The sequence below is a fragment of the Mytilus edulis genome, chromosome 6, assembly GCF_963676685.1.
Source record: "Mytilus edulis chromosome 6, xbMytEdul2.2, whole genome shotgun sequence".
Lineage (NCBI taxonomy): Eukaryota > Metazoa > Mollusca > Bivalvia > Mytilida > Mytilidae > Mytilus > Mytilus edulis.
The window spans coordinates 59,519,492-59,535,913 of NC_092349.1; the positions used below are offsets into that span (position 1 = coordinate 59,519,492).

Sequence of the window (16,422 nt, forward strand, 5' to 3'; positions counted from 1 at the left end):
AATGAAATCTTGAATTAAATAATAAGAAATGACTTTTATATTTTTTCTGTCTATTCGAAATAGCATAAAAAATGTGGTGCATATTCTAAAATAACCCGCTACGAGGTTTATTCAGTGTGCACCACATTTTTGATGTTAGTTCTTAATAGGCAGAAAAAATATTACAGTCATTCCTTAAAGAACAAAAAGCAAAGTTAAGTACTGTTCGTTTAAACATAAAATGTGTTACCTCAATGTTGTGAAATTTTTTTTAGACACACTTTTAATACCTTGACTTGCCAGAGTTAATATATTTTCTGGAAGTCAAATAGTTTATTGTCTTATTTCAGGATGTATTAATCTGTAATTGTACAGTGATCCATGTTTTTCAAAAAAATCCCCTTGAAGTGACAACAAACAGGGCTTCTGTTTTTAGTCAGGATTTGAAATGTGGAAAAATTAAAAGTCTTTGTTCAGATTCTGATAGGAAATATTCTGAAGCATACATACTTTCCTAAAAACTTTCCGACTTCAAATTCCACACTGTTCAAATTAATCAAAACACTTATCTAACCTGATTAAACACATAGACTGTTGTTCCTCCATAAAAAAGACATCAAACCTTAGAGTTGTTTTATGTGTTAATACCATTTTATTAACTGTTTAAATTAAGAAAAAAGAAATTGACCCTCTACTTGGTAGCAAAACATATTCTTTATCAAAATCTACTAAACACATACTTAGCTAGAATATAAAAACGAAACATATCATGTTTATGACTACATTGCATAATTAGACACTTGATAACGCTTTATAGACATACAAAAAAAAAAAAAAAAATTAGAAATAATGAACAACATACATAAACCACCTCAAACCGACAAATAAAAATACAGTACCCCCTCACATTAAAACAATAAATTAAAAAAATAAATTAAAAAATAAAGAAATTATAATAAAGAAAAAATAAATAAATAAATAAATAAATAAATAAATAGATAAATAAATAAATAAATAAAAACTGTAAAATGTGCTTGGAAGTGTAAAAAAAGGAAACAAATCTACCTACATACTATACATATAGGTTGATAACTGCTGAAATAACTTTAAACATTTTATGGTACAAGTTGTGTTTTCTTTTCTTCTTTTTATAATCTATCGAACAGCTTCGTATTCTACAGAAAAAAATGCATTTGCGATTATTATCTCACAACCATAATTATAATTATCATTATTGTTGTTAATATTGTAACAAAAAGACATTTTATTCCATTTTCTTGACTATAGAAAGTATTTCGAACGGTACTCTAAAACACAGTCTCTTAATCACTAAAGAAACGTTTACCTGTTTTGACGTCGAAAGAAATAAAATGATAAAGTTTATAACGATACTTACTAACGTGGAAATCATACACAATCACAGTTTGTTCGTTAACCAACTTTACTTTATATTGACGTTATAATTTATAATGTTGGTTCTGCCAAATATCCAACGAAATTTAACAATTGAATATCAGTATAACTTTTGTTGTCATTTTAGAACAGAAACGCATTGCTTAAGTCAGAGTGATATCAGAGATTTGTCAAAATTGAAAGTACGTGACATTGATATCTAAGTAAAATGAAATATGACGAACAATCTAACAAACCGATATGTTTGTCCATCTATGTTGTAATCGACATTTTGTTGTGACAAGAAACTGGAAAGTTTAATAAATTCCTGTGTAAAATATATCATGATATTTCTTAAAGAATGTTTCTTACTGTGCCACTTTTACTTCTTACTAAAAGGGGAATTTGGTTTGATAATACAATTACAAATTAAGCGCATAGTAAAATTTGATCATAAGCTTTCGTTTTATGTTAGTTCTCCTGTGATTTGCTTTGACCGCTAGCTAAAATACTTATATTTTTGAACTGTCTAACATGTGATATTTATAAGAAGTTCAGGTATTGTGGCCATCAATTATAGTTCAACATAGTCCTCATTCTAAACGACTGCGTAATGAACATACACATCTTAAAAGGAAATTAAAAAAAAATCCAGCTACATAAGAATCAAATGGTTCGGTAGTGTTACTTTATGTATGCGTGTTTGCTCAAACAAGAAAATTACATACCATAGATCTTATCTCCTTCATATATTTATGGTTTATCTTCATATTTTCGTGGTTTATTTTCATATTTTCCATGATCTTCTTCAACATCTTTTACATGAAACGTTATAACATTTGAATTATACATATGCAAGAAAATGCATCCAATGAAATATTTCCTTTTTTTTTCTCTTTCATAAAATTTGGTGTTGAGTTTTTCAATATTATTTTTGTGAGCATAAAATCACATGTCTTTTACTTGACCTATAGTTGTTAATGTCTGTGTCATTTTGGTCTCTTGTGGATAGTTGTCTCATTGGCAATAACTTCCTTTTTATATAACCATATGACGGACCGATGCATTATCTTTGAGTGATCTAAAATATTGTTCGATGTGAGAAAACCTGTAGCGTGTTTAACTTTAATTGCTGGATTGTGCGTGCTAAAGGTGTTATATGTGCGGCCACCGATTAGTCAGTCCATGGACTGGACGGTCGTATATTTAACACGGTATGTCAAATGTTTGGTTGCAATGTGTTTGTTATAGTGTATCGGATACATTTTTTTCGAATGAACACCGGGTCCTTTCGAGAAAAATTGTAGACTCGCATACCGTAAGTATATCAACTTAATTAAATACTGTCGAAAACAGTTAAACTTGTAACAATTATTTGCATAATTTTCTCAACTTTTTTTCACTAATCAAGCTTTAAACACGTGAGGCAGTCATATTGTCCGGTGTTGTATTGACATTTACATAGATCGTTCATTATGCATCCAAAAATTATACACTTGTATATCTTTAAAAAAATACTATCAGGAATATCAAATGCTGGTATGTTCCATTTCGTCTTTTCGTTATTTTCTAGACGCTTATAAAACAAATCCCGACAGATCTCGGAAACATACGGACATATCAAATTGATTAAATCTCCAAACGACCGTAATCATCAAGTATTTCTGTAAATGTACTAATGAAAGCTATAACATCTCCCATAAAACATTTAAACGTAGAATTAACATCCAAATAGGACGTAAGAAAGCTTAAAATAAAAATAGTCATGTTACAATAAGATTTTAAATAATACTACACATTACAATTTCTTCTATACTAAAATATCGAAGTTTGAATATCTAATGAAATCTGACAGTTACCTCATCATTTCTTGTACGCTGGTCTTCTATTTGATATTGAAGTTTCTACGTGGGAGACATAAAAAGTAGTATAATTTCTTGTTACAGCAATTCAATATTTATTGTTTTTATCATTGCTAAAAATGACCTTTGGTGGTAACAAAGTAGGGTTCCTCGACACGGTAATTTTCACCTTAGCAAGTAGATTAAAAACATATTTTCTTAGATATATTTAAGTAACGTATTACAATATGCCTGGTGATAAGACATCCAGATGTTATTTCTGTTTATTAGTATTTCCAATGAATAAATGTATGCGGAATCGAAGTTCTGATATACAAGAGTCAAAATATACCAAGAGATCATTAAAAACTCATAAGTTGAAGATATTTGAAAAAAACGGAAATCGACGAAAAGACGATGAAGTTCACTAAACACTTTATATGAAATTTAAGACTGAGCAACCAGAACCCAACAATAAAATCATTTCCTTCGGTTGGGTAAGCAGTTTCTGGTACATATTTTGCATGCATCGCCATGCTTATGCAAGTACACAATTGAGGAAAAGAATAAAAGGAGACGATATTGTTGAATATACCCGTAGCTATCTGGTGATGGAACTTGGAACCCTAGGTTCAATAGCTTCCTTGTTAGAAAATATCATATATCAATGAAAATGTGATAGTTCAATAACCTTTTTCATTGTAATGCAAACTTATTATGAGTACATTTTACCATAAATTCGCATTTTAACTAAGAACACGACACTAATTTTTTTTTGCTTCATATTTGTTTCCATTTTTTTTTTATATTTGTCACCAAAATTGATATTAGATTATTATTTTATATCATTTTTTAAGAATATAGCTCTTCAATATGGTTTAGTAATTTTTATATATTCAAATATTCGGCTTGAATTGTACCTGAGAAAAGTAATTTCATACCAATAACGTGTCCATAGTCCACGGATGCCCCACGCGCACTATCGTTTTTTAATTATCAGGTGACCGTGAAATTTGGGAAAAAAATCTCAATTGGCATTTAAATTAGAAAGATACAATGTTATCTCATAAGGAACATGTGTACTAAGTTTCAAGTTGATTCGATTTCCACTTCATCAACAACTTCTTAGACCAAAAACTTTAAACTGAAGCGGTACAGACGGACGAACGAACGGACGGACAGACGAACAGTCGAATAGACGCACAGATCAGAAAACATAATGCTCCTCTACAATCGTAGGTGGGGCGTAAAATATTATCAGACGTATTAAATTCATTAAATGTTGTTTCCTTTTTTCATTTGTTTTTAACATTACAATATACAATTCATGAGCTTAAATTAGTTACCTTAGAAATTAAAAAAAAACATGACTAAATGGTAAGACAAATAATAGGATATATATATACATTCTTATCAATTTATATTAAGATTGAACAAAATCATACATACATGTAATAATTTCTTTTATGTATATACTAATAGATAAATAATAGTTTTTGAATAGTTAACATGTCTAATGCATTCTTTTTGTTACCTCGTCATTTCTTTTATGCTGGTCTTTAAACTCTTTGTTCATAACGTCTATCTGATTCTGAAGTTTCTACATGGAAGACATAAAAAGCAGTATAAATTCTTGTTACATCAATATTAAACTATTTACTGTATTAATTAGTGTGAACACCTACACCAGGTGGATCAACTGAACAAAAAAGGGTTTCTTGATATCTTAGTTTGCAGCTTAATGCGAAATGTACGTAATTAACTACTACACATGGTCTGTTTACATTTCACATATGGATTCTTCTGGTGAACATACACCAGAAAATAAAATATAAATAGGAGATATCCGATACTACACGAAGTCATTTCTCTGTTATGTGTATATGTTCTTTAACCAACGACGCAAATCTTTAAACCCAAATTCCACATGGGGCGAACAACTACGTATACTTCACCTTAACCAGTATACAAAAATGTATTTAAAAATCATTTTGTTAATATATCTAAATAACGTTTTGCAATATTACTTGTAATAAGACGTCTTGATATAATTTGTTTATATTACTATTTATAATGCATAGATATAAAATAGAACGAATTTCTGATAAAAAAAAGAGTGAACATATATCGAGAGGTCATTCAAAACTACAATTTATAAATAAATATCATGAAGATACTTGACAATGGCATGGCAAACATCGAAAAACGATGAGAAGACGAATAAATGCACAAACACTATGTAAGAAAAAAGGACTTGGCAACACGAGGCGGTCATCTTGGAGACGGACTGACATTAAAACTTGGAAACCTTGGTTCAATTACTTCCTTGTAAAAGAATATATAAAGGAAACTCATGCTAAGGTAACTTCTATCAAGATATATCAATTGAGAATGGAAATGGGGAATACTAGTATGTCAAAGAGACATCAACCCGACCAAAGACTAGACACCAGCCGAAGGCATAAATGGGTCTAAAACGCAGCAAAACAAAACCCGCACACGGAGGTGGTCCTCAGCTGGCCCCTAAATAAATTAAAGATTCAGCGAAAATGGACGTTACACTAAACTCCAAAACATATAAAAAAAAATGAAATTGAAAAATATACAAGATTAATTAAGGCCAGATGCTCTTTACTTGGAACAGGCGCAAAAATGTGGCGGGAGTAAACATGTTTTGTGAGATCTCAGCCCTTCCCTATACCTTTAGCCAATATAGACTAAAGAAAAACATGGCAATACGCACAGTAAAACTCAGTTTACAAAAAGTCCGAGTACGATGTCAGAATAGGTAACCAAAAAAAAAAATAAGCAAAATGACAATGATATATTACTTAACAAAGGACTACTAGCAGTTATTGACATGCCAGCTACCGACCTCAATTAAACTGATTGAGAATGAATATCTACATCAGTCGAATCTCTACCGTTAGGGGTAAAGTATAATACCATCATAAAATATATTTGGAGAACATAACTCGTATCATGCCAACATCTGGTTTTGCAATAACTTTTTAAATTTCCGATGCAAAGAGCATATGAGTGAATCAATATTAAAACCAAACGATGCAATCTTTAATGACCTGACAACAGTATCGTAACTATACCCTATCCAAATAAGTCTGTGTAAAGGTTTAGTTAGCTTTTGGGGTGAATGCAGACAATTTTGTACTTTGTAAAGAATACTACATAAAATATTGGATGTGAAATACTTGAATATGTCTGCATGTTGATTTATATTTATGAATGATGTCCTTGTTCAGATGATGAAGTTTTTATTATCTAATATATAATGCATAGCCTGACAAATGAATTAAAAAAAATAATTAAAAAAAACAATTAAATTAAAAAAAATTGAGAATTTTTAAGACTATTCTAACATACAAATTTAAGGCCGTGTTCACACCAAATTCCATGTACAGTAAACTTGTTTACAATTAGTTTAATGAACTGGACATTGGTTTCACATTAAATTTGTTCACATCTATACACCTTGTTTAATTACCTGTACATAAGATTTGTTCACATTTGTAAACTCTATGTCATTTAAATGTTCAATTCGTAGAATCGAATGAAACATTTTCGGACAACTTTTCTAGCAGTAAGGGAACGACCATTTGACTCTAAATAGGGGGGATGGAAATATTCCGAACCCCAATTGGATAAAGAAAACAATTCTGGTTCTACAGATAATAAAAAATATTCTGAATCAAGAGTTTCCCCATACATTATAGTGTTAAATGTTGAAGAAAAAAAATTGATTACCAGCATCGAGAAAAAAAAAACAAACCCGGAATAAAACGTTTGCGCGGCAAAATTCTGACTCAAATATATAAACAAAATAACCCCCCCCCCTTTTTTTTAAGTTAAGTGGTTGCTTCTTTATGAAAGCCATTTTGATGATTTGCAGTAGTTTAAAGATACTAAAGATGTCTCGATTAAGCATTAGAAAACGTAGGCTGCAACAGCGTGCTTACAGACGAAGAAGAAGGATTGAAATATTAGGGATCACTATATTTCTGTCTTTTCTGTTTGTTCAAATGGTATTTCTTCTCCAAGAAGTATTTGGCAAAGGGAGTGGGTAATGTTTTTTTTTCTTTTTAAGTGTAATTTCACGGATCCGAGATACTAGACAAACAATACATTTACCTCACACTTTTTAAGTAATTTTATGAGTGAATCGTTGTTTGAGTAAAGACCAGTGGCAAATATTTCTGTGTAAGTTAAGTCAATTCGGAAAGACTTTAATTTTCAAATGAATTATGTGTTCAGCAATGATGCTGCTTTGGGTCTTGATAAGGGCTTGATAAAGCTACGTTAAGTTTTATTTCTAAACAAAACAAATAAATATATCAAGTTGAGACAAATATTTCTGTAAAGAACTTCATAAATAATTGCTATAAATATCAATTTTATTAAAAAATCGTTTCTTCCTTAAATATGCACGGTGAAACTAATGTTTTAAATGCCTAGTTTTGTGTACACTTAATCTACACAAGGCCTACATCGAGTATCGACTGCATGTAGACAAAACATGATTTACACTACATGTAAACATTGAGTTTTATCAATGGGAACGTAATTTTGTTTAGTTTACGTGTGATTTGCACTTACACAACACCGAGTTTAGGTCAATGTGAACACGACCTAATATGTTGTAATCTGCACTATGACTACCTTTTTCGGGAACAATGAAAGAAACAATAAAAAGGTACGTTATTGTATAGTATCACATCATGTATATGTTGTTGCTACATTACTTAAACTTCAATCTATTTTGTGCGTTATATCATTTCTTTATTTTGAAAATTTAAGCAATGCACAACATTTGACACAATTGTTAAACAGTATGAATAGATACAACAAAGAAGAATAAAGACGACAGTTACTGTTTATGTTATTTAACAATTCAACCAATCAGCATCAACATATCTAAAATAGGCATTATCTGTTTTATCATAGTACGTTTCATGCTGCCTAACAACCCACAAAGATTTGAATATATACACCTGGAAAAACGTACTGCAACACTTCCGTTGTAAACAATGCAAAATCTCATGATTGTAGAATGTGTATGATATGGGTTTTACCAAATACTTTTAATCCATTGATGGTTTAAAAAGGGAATTTGTGTTATTAACTTACATTTCAGGCAAACTTAGGACTAGAGAAATGCATCATTAGAGATGTACTGAAAAAGTTATTCAAGCGTTGCCTTGTCTTCTATAACGACATTTTTTTTAAATAATGTTTACAGCAAACTAAACATCAGATACTGGAAATGTGTGTTAAACTAGCCATTTCTGAATGAGTTTAATGCATAAAATTTTGTATTTATTGTGCATGTTGTAGAACCAATGTTTTTGAAAAAATGAGTTCTGCAAAATTTGCATTTTTTGTAAAAAGGGCGAGTCACTATTTCAGTGCAGTTGTAATGTCCTATCAATGTAGCATTAATATTGGATGAAAAGTAAGTTAATACAAATTGAATTTTAAACCATAAACGGATTAAAAGTAATTGGTAAAACCCAAATTATACACTTTCTATAACCATGTCATTTTACATTGTTTTCCTTGGAAGTGTTGCAATACTTTTTTCCAGGTGTATACATGTTATCGACTAGTTATTATTAAGAAGGCAAACTTCAATACAGTATTTGGATTCATTTTATCAGCTGGGATCTCATCAGCAGGATAACATTTGAATTTGAATTTGATCCCGCCATATGATAATTGATTGGTTGATAATTGTTAAACATCGAGTGACAATAACTGAATTTGTTATGTACGTAGTAGTAAATACAGGTAAATTTTATGTGTATCTATATCAATGACGGTCGCAAAGGTTTTTTTCACATTATTAACATGTTTCACGTCATGTCATTTAACATGTAAAAAAATCTGCTCGAAGTATTTGAGGAATTGCCTATGATATAAAAAAAAAGTGAAATAACATATATATAAAATGCTTGGGAAAAACAACTCAAAACAGAGAGTCAATTATCAATCGCAAAACAAAAATATTTAATACATCAAAGGAATGGAAAACAACTGTCATATGCCTGACTTAGTACCACTTCACACCAGTAAAAGTCTGAAATGGCCTATACAGCCCTTGGATGGTGTAAACTTCCCAAAACAACGTGTATGGTGTAATGGTGTATGGCATATGGTGCAATGGTGTAAGGTGTATGGTGCTATGGTGTATGGTGTAATGGGAATGGTGTAATGCTGTATGAGGAATGGCGTGATGGTGTAACGTGCGATCGGGAATTGTGTGAATGATAGTGTACGACCTTTCATTGGTTGCAAACGAAGTTTTTTTTATTTCATTTTTTCGGATTGTAAGCATAAACATAATACAAATCTTAATATTTAAATTTAATTGCATTATGGGTAATTTCGGATCGTATAGAATGGGGAATGGTGTATGGTGCAAAGGTGTAACGTGTATGGTATAAAGGTGTATTGTGTATGGTGTAATGGGGTATGGTGTATGGTGTAATGGTGTATGGTGTTAGTGGGAAGTTTATACCATCCAAGGATTGTATCTATACTCGACTGTTCTAATTTTGATTGTTATTGTCTTTAACTCGACCAATCTGATTTGGGCTGGATATGACTCGATATTACTCGACCCCATCTGAACCATACTTGACTGTACACATTTCTACTCTTATATTTGCCATTGAAATAATACTCTGTCAGTATGAAACAGTCTAAACCCTTTAGACCTGTACTCGACCAATACTCGACCAGTTCTCAACCTATGTTTTCAGTCTGAACAATTGTCGACCTAAACTGTAAACTGTCCACCCAAACCATAAAAAGGTTATTTATATGTCTGTATTTGATTTATTTTTACCAAAACAAAGAATCTGTGTATTACATGTGTTATTGATGATCACTAAAAACACGAAAGGAAATTTGTAAAACAATTCTTAAAGCTTTCAGTGATTATGTAAAATCACTAGACATTTTCATGAATCATATATAATATGGATTAAGTGATTATACAGAATATACGGAATCCCTTATAAAAAAGGAATTCTTCATACTCCCTGATTATACAAATTCACTTTAACACATATATATTTAGATATAGTCACCATTTGTTTTTTTCTGCTGATGGCTTTATTATTTTTTCTTTCAAATTACAATCAGTCTGATGTAATTGGTCAGTGCTACATTGTCTATTTCATCATTGACGCCCCTTTGTGTTTATTAAATGTAGGCTTTTTTATTGATTTTTATCTTTGTCTATCTTTGTATGTTTAGAACAAATTTCGCTGAGCAATGTTATGCTACATTAAGTTCACACTTATATCAGTTATGTTCCATTAAATATTAAATACCGTTATTTTATCTTCTTCTGTGATCTCAATTTTCCTATTATAATAATAAAAAAAAATTAAAGCTGTCAGTCGTTCAATTTTTCGACTAAATAGTACAAGCCATAACGATTTCAAAATGACTCCTATTGGCCGATTTTACGCGTTTTTCGACATACAAAATGTATGAAGGCGTAAATAAACGATTTAATAAAATTAAAAAAAAAATACCGATATCTGACTAAATAACATCTTGAAAAATTTAGAAGAAAATTTGTTCTTGAAATGTCATACTTTCTTACAAATTCCTTGAGTCCAAAAATTGGCTTGCTAACTAAGATCGTAAGCTATAACATATTTAAAATAATCGTTCACCACATGTACACGTCTTAGGGCCATAAATAAAACCTTAAGAACGAAATTACTGATCTTTCAATGAAAAAAAATTCCATATTGATGTTTAGAAGCCTGCCTTTATGTTATTATAATTTTACAGTCAAAGAGGTTATAAAAAATATGCTACATTAAAAAAGAAAATCCCCCTCCCCCCCAAAAAAAAACTACAAGGAAATTCAAAACGGAAAGTCCCCAATCAAATTTCAAAATCCAAAGCAAACGAATGGACAACAACTGTCATATTCCTGTTTTGAAATTTGTACAGGCATTTTCTTAATTAGAAAGTGGTGGACTAAACCTTGTTTTATAGCTAGCTAAACCTCTTACTCGTATGACAGTCGCCGAAAAATCCATTATATCGATGTGTGATAAAAAAAACCAGACATAATAGGTAAATGTCAAAAGTAGTGATACAGCAGTCCACATTGTGTTATTATACATGTTATAGATAAATTTAATTTTTCATAAACAGAGCTTACTTTTACTGTACATAAAGATTTAGAAAACTATAACTTTATTACCCTCTTGATCTCACCGCTCCAATCCTCTCCGCTTCTTCTGTTGATTTTAGTTTCAGATCATTGTCTGCGTTGTACAAAAACACTATGATAAAAAAAACTTCTTTACATTACTTGTTATACAAATTGGTTTCGAGTTTTAGCTTAAGGTTCGCCTATTAAATAAGACAAAGGTATCAGGCGTTAACAGATATTCCTGTCATATTGAAAGAGTATTTTGGGTAAATGACAATGAAATTACTAACCAAAAAAATATTGGTAACATACAGACTTGAAAAATAACGAATGACTAAATCAAATGACCACCTGTAAAATAACCCGTTTATATGATAGTTATGTGTGAATAAACCATAAAGTGTAATAATCCGTCCAAACACCAACTTATCCAAAAACTAAAACCCAACAACTAATAACTATGACATGGAACGACCATTTTAAAGGTAACTAAAAGATACAGACGTATAACTGTGTGATTGGAGTAAACTAGTTTATCGTAGGTCAAACTGCTAAAATTTCGGTGAGTGGTTAAAAATCGGCCATTCGTGTTATATTTTTAATAGCTGTCAGTAACTGTAAATACTCGCAGATCTAGGTTCTTTTATTGTTGTTAGGGATGCACAAGTACACTGCCACGTTTGGTCTGTGTTTTTGTTCGATGTTATTTTTTTATCAATTGATTTTGATAGCATGATATTATGTTTTGCATATAACATTATATTACTCAGGGGGTTGCGCATTCACAAACATGTCAATCTAGCCACATTCTTTATGTGCCAGTCCCAAATTGTTTTCAGAGTTTGTTGTTGGTTCATGTTTGCCATTTTCATGATTTTTATTTTCCGTTAATTGATGTTTTTTTTAAATTATGTCCTATGTTTTCTCAATAAATATGTCATATCTTTCATGTCAGGACCGTTTAAAGCCGACTTTACGGTATGGGTTTTCTTATTATTGAACAAACTACGGTTTAACATAATATGTATTTAACCTAATGATGTATCCACCACGAAATGTTTCTCTTTCCTATATCAGAACATAGAGAAAGCTTTTGCTGTTATAGAAATTAAACCCTTTTTCCACGTGTAACCAACATGTCTTAATCCTAGTGTTTATCATAATGTATCAGATATTTAGAAAATATTCTTATAAAAAAGAAACAGTCTATTGAAAAAAAAAAAAACTTTATGGACTTGTGGAGCAATGTATGCAAATCCTTACATTTTTGTAATTTCAATAATTTAATAAAATTAGCTGTAACCCAATCAGAATTAAAACTTCACATTCTTTTTTTATTTTTTGCTTAACCGAATTATTGAACAGCGGTTTACTGATGTTGTATTATATAACAAGCACTAGTAATATCTAAATAAGACTTAAATTAAAATAAATGCATTTTACAATTGCAAAACGTAAAAAACAATTTGATTAAGTTCTGAAAACGTTCCATATAGTGTCATCTTATGTGAATTCAATACCAATTGCCATGTTTATTTTTTGTATGTTAATTCCATTTGCCAGATTTCTATATAGAATTAATGTACGTTCTGTGTTTATAAGGTCGGATATGAACATTATCTCTAAGACACTTTATCTCACCGCTGATTCATTATCGCGTTGTGATAAGTTGAACACCGCCACGTAGTAATTTTCATAGGGGATCAGGACGTCAAATCTATTCTTAAAGACGACGTCATCTATTGATGTTGTTTTATTTCAATGTTTTTTCTGTACAAAACGCAGCAAGAAAATGCCTGCATTGCGATAAATTTGTTATACAGTTCACTACTGACCCCCTTCGAATTCATAGAGCTACGGCATCTCCCCCTATGGATTTAACTAACCCTCTATGGGGTCAGTAGCAAACCCTATAATTTGTAATTTGTTCTGTTGAATACATTGTTACAGCATGAAAACATATGATCTTAATAATATCTTCCTTCTTTTACATTTTTACCTCGTACAAACATTGGATCTTTCTTTATCTTGTCCTTTTCCCTCTTGTTAGAACTTGAACTATCATGATGATCTCCATTTTGGATTTTATTCATTCTTCGATCTCTTATTCTAAAGCAACAATACTTGGCACACCAAATAAGGAAGTGAACAAGACAAAAGGGTAGCACTAGCATCTGTAAATGTATCGGGAAAATTGTCTCTAAGCTATACTCTTCGAGGAAATCAATCTGAAGCTGAGACCAGTGGAACTTACATTCATCATTCACTTTCTGATATGTATCACTGAAATTATATGTTCAGTATCAACATCTTACTGTATACTTATGGTTTACATGTTGTTCACATACATTTATTGCATATTGAATCAAGAAGGTGTCAATAGTTCACGGATGCCCCATCCGCCCTATCACTTTCTATGTTCAGTAGACTGTGAAAATAGGGCAAAGTGGACAGTGAAAATAGGGCAAAATCTCTAATTGGCATTAAAATTAGAATGATCAGATCATACGGAACATGTGAACTAAGTTTCAAGTTGATTGTACTTCAACTTCATCAAAAACTTCCTCGACCACAAAACTTTAACCGGAAAAGTTTAACCTGAAGCAGGACAGACGAATGGAAGAACAAACGCACGCACCAACCAATAAAAAAATGCACATAAATGGGGCATAAAAATAAGTATGCGTATTATAAGTTTAGTGAGTTTTATAGTAAATCATTTAACCGCTGAGAGAATTTGCTTTTAAAAACAAATGATAAATCAAAACTGTTGAAATTATTTTATCAAACGAACATAATACCAAGAGACTCCAAGGTTTCCGCTGGCAGTTACCATTTTCGCGTTTTTGAAACAATAATAATTTTGGCGATTACAATTTGGACATTTGCGAAAGAATTTTGAGAAAGAAATATATCATTGTATATATTACAATTGAATTTCATCCATCTCGTTTATTTATTAAGTTTCAGGTTTCTCGGACTTTACCTCGTCAGACATTAATCGGATTTCACCTTGAACATTTGAAGATTTTTACAAGAAAATCAATTAACAGTTTATTGCATTTTATAGCTGTTAGCTTCAAATTAAAGGACTTATTAACAAATTAATAATAATGTTGTTGATTATATTGTTTGAAAAATGTTAAGGTTAAATGACATCTGTCACATGTCACATGAAGGATTTATAAACCTCTTTGCAACGCACGTGTTTAAAGCAAAATTTTGACATCTCCCCTCCTTCTTTTATTAATGATGGTCCGGAAAGGAAAACTGTTGTTGACGGAAATTGTTCAAAAGCAAGAAAAATCACCGCCTTAAAATTTTTATCCTATACCTTTAATAAAGATCATTGATTTGAAAGGTTACTCTAAAGTCGTTTTGACGACGCACGTTTTTCAAGCATAGTTGATGGTCCGGAAAGGAAAACTGTCCTTATGAAGAAATATATTTGGGAACAACCACCCAAATGAGGGTAACCCTTCAATGTAAATGTTTTTCCTTTGGAATGAGGGATCATTTCAAGTGATAGAAAGTGTTGTAAAAAACACTTCGCAGTACAAAAGGGCAAATATTTATATTACTTGAAGAAACATTTCCAAAAGAACTTAACATCTATAAAGGAGGAAAATCTCAATCGAAAAATCTTTGTATGTTGTTTGGCGATAAAGAAACTAAGTTACTAAAATATATTGTTTTGACGAAAGAGGTGGCGAAAAACATTATTGACCCAGGGAAAACCCTGAGACTCTATATATCTTGTTAGTATTGGACACCTAAGCTTCACAAAATTCCGTAAAAAACAACGGTACATTACCGGCTCATCTGCATGTTCCACTAAAGAATTATTCATTATATAAAAATGCTGTCCTCAGTGAAAGAGGTTTTCAGAAATACTGTGAAACTGTTTACGTGCGTTGTGGTATTAACTATATGTGGATTATTAAAAATTCTAAAGAACTTCTAGATAATTACAAATCTGGGTCTTATTCTGTTATTATTTCTATCAAGACTTTTGATTTTTCAACCCATAGTGCCCCTATTTCCCATGTGAAATTGAAAAATTGGCTAAAAGAAATAATCAACGATACCTTTCATCATATCAATGTTAGCATACGCTCTAGATTAATTACTGTGGGATATAATATAAGGCATATTTTGTTGATATTGAACAAAATGGTAAAACATGCTACACATGAAAACAAGTGATCAGTATCCGGAGTTTCTTATCAACAACATATTTGTTGAATTTGTATGTAGACTTTTCTTTTAAATTGTCGACATTACTAGTGGAACGAACTGTGAGCCTCTCCTTGCCGGTCAACCTCTTCTTATTTTCAAATGAATCAGAGTTTCTTCAGACACTTGTCAAAAACAAGAAGATCAAAGAAGCCAGATTATATAGTTTCAAATATATTGATGATGTTCTTTCCATTTACAATCCGAAAATTTCTGTTTGGGTTCCATTAATACATCCAAAGAACAAGAAATTAAAGAAACGAAAGACACGGTTTCTCCTGCCTCAGAATTATACCTCGATTTCGACATACACGGTAATCTAAGTACAAGAATGTATGACAAACGAGACGATTTCAATTTTGATAATTATCAATTCCCCCTCTTAGGTAGAACTCCACAGTTAGGTGTGTAGTTTCGTATTTTGGCCCCTGTGGATTTTCAAATATGAGAGCTAGTGTGCAATAAAATTCATTTTTGGATAGCTGAGTATCAAAATAGCCTTCGTATTGGGTTTATATGAACATCAAGATTATGTAATGTATGTAATATAGGCTGTTTTCTGTATGACAGTCCGTATTTGCATGTCCGTACCATACATTGGTCCGGCAATTATTGTAATGTTATTTTCCAACTTTTTATCGCACGAACTTTGTGATTAGATTTTACGAAAAAATGAGGCGAAAGACAACCATTTTTTATTTGATCATTAGAAAGATGTATGTCAATAGTTTTTAAAAAGGTATCACCCAAAGGCATTGAAATTCTGGTTTGATCCAA

General features: G+C 31.1%; 1 protein-coding gene across 2 annotated transcripts in view; it reads right to left on the reverse strand.

The window, feature by feature from the left end:
• LOC139527996 (uncharacterized) overlaps positions 1 to 16,422 on the reverse strand; it is a 289,349-nt gene that overhangs the window by 142,424 nt on the left and 130,503 nt on the right. The window contains exons 30-32 of one of the 2 annotated variants that reach the window (XM_071323756.1): positions 13,409 to 13,692; positions 11,458 to 11,539; positions 10,565 to 10,598 (exon numbers count right to left, since the gene is read on the reverse strand). The exons of the other annotated variant lie outside the window; for it this stretch is intronic. Coding sequence (XP_071179857.1) covers positions 10,565 to 10,598; positions 11,458 to 11,539; positions 13,409 to 13,692 — 400 coding nt within the window. The remainder of the gene's footprint in view (positions 1 to 10,564; positions 10,599 to 11,457; positions 11,540 to 13,408; positions 13,693 to 16,422) is intronic. 2 annotated transcript variants of the gene reach the window in all.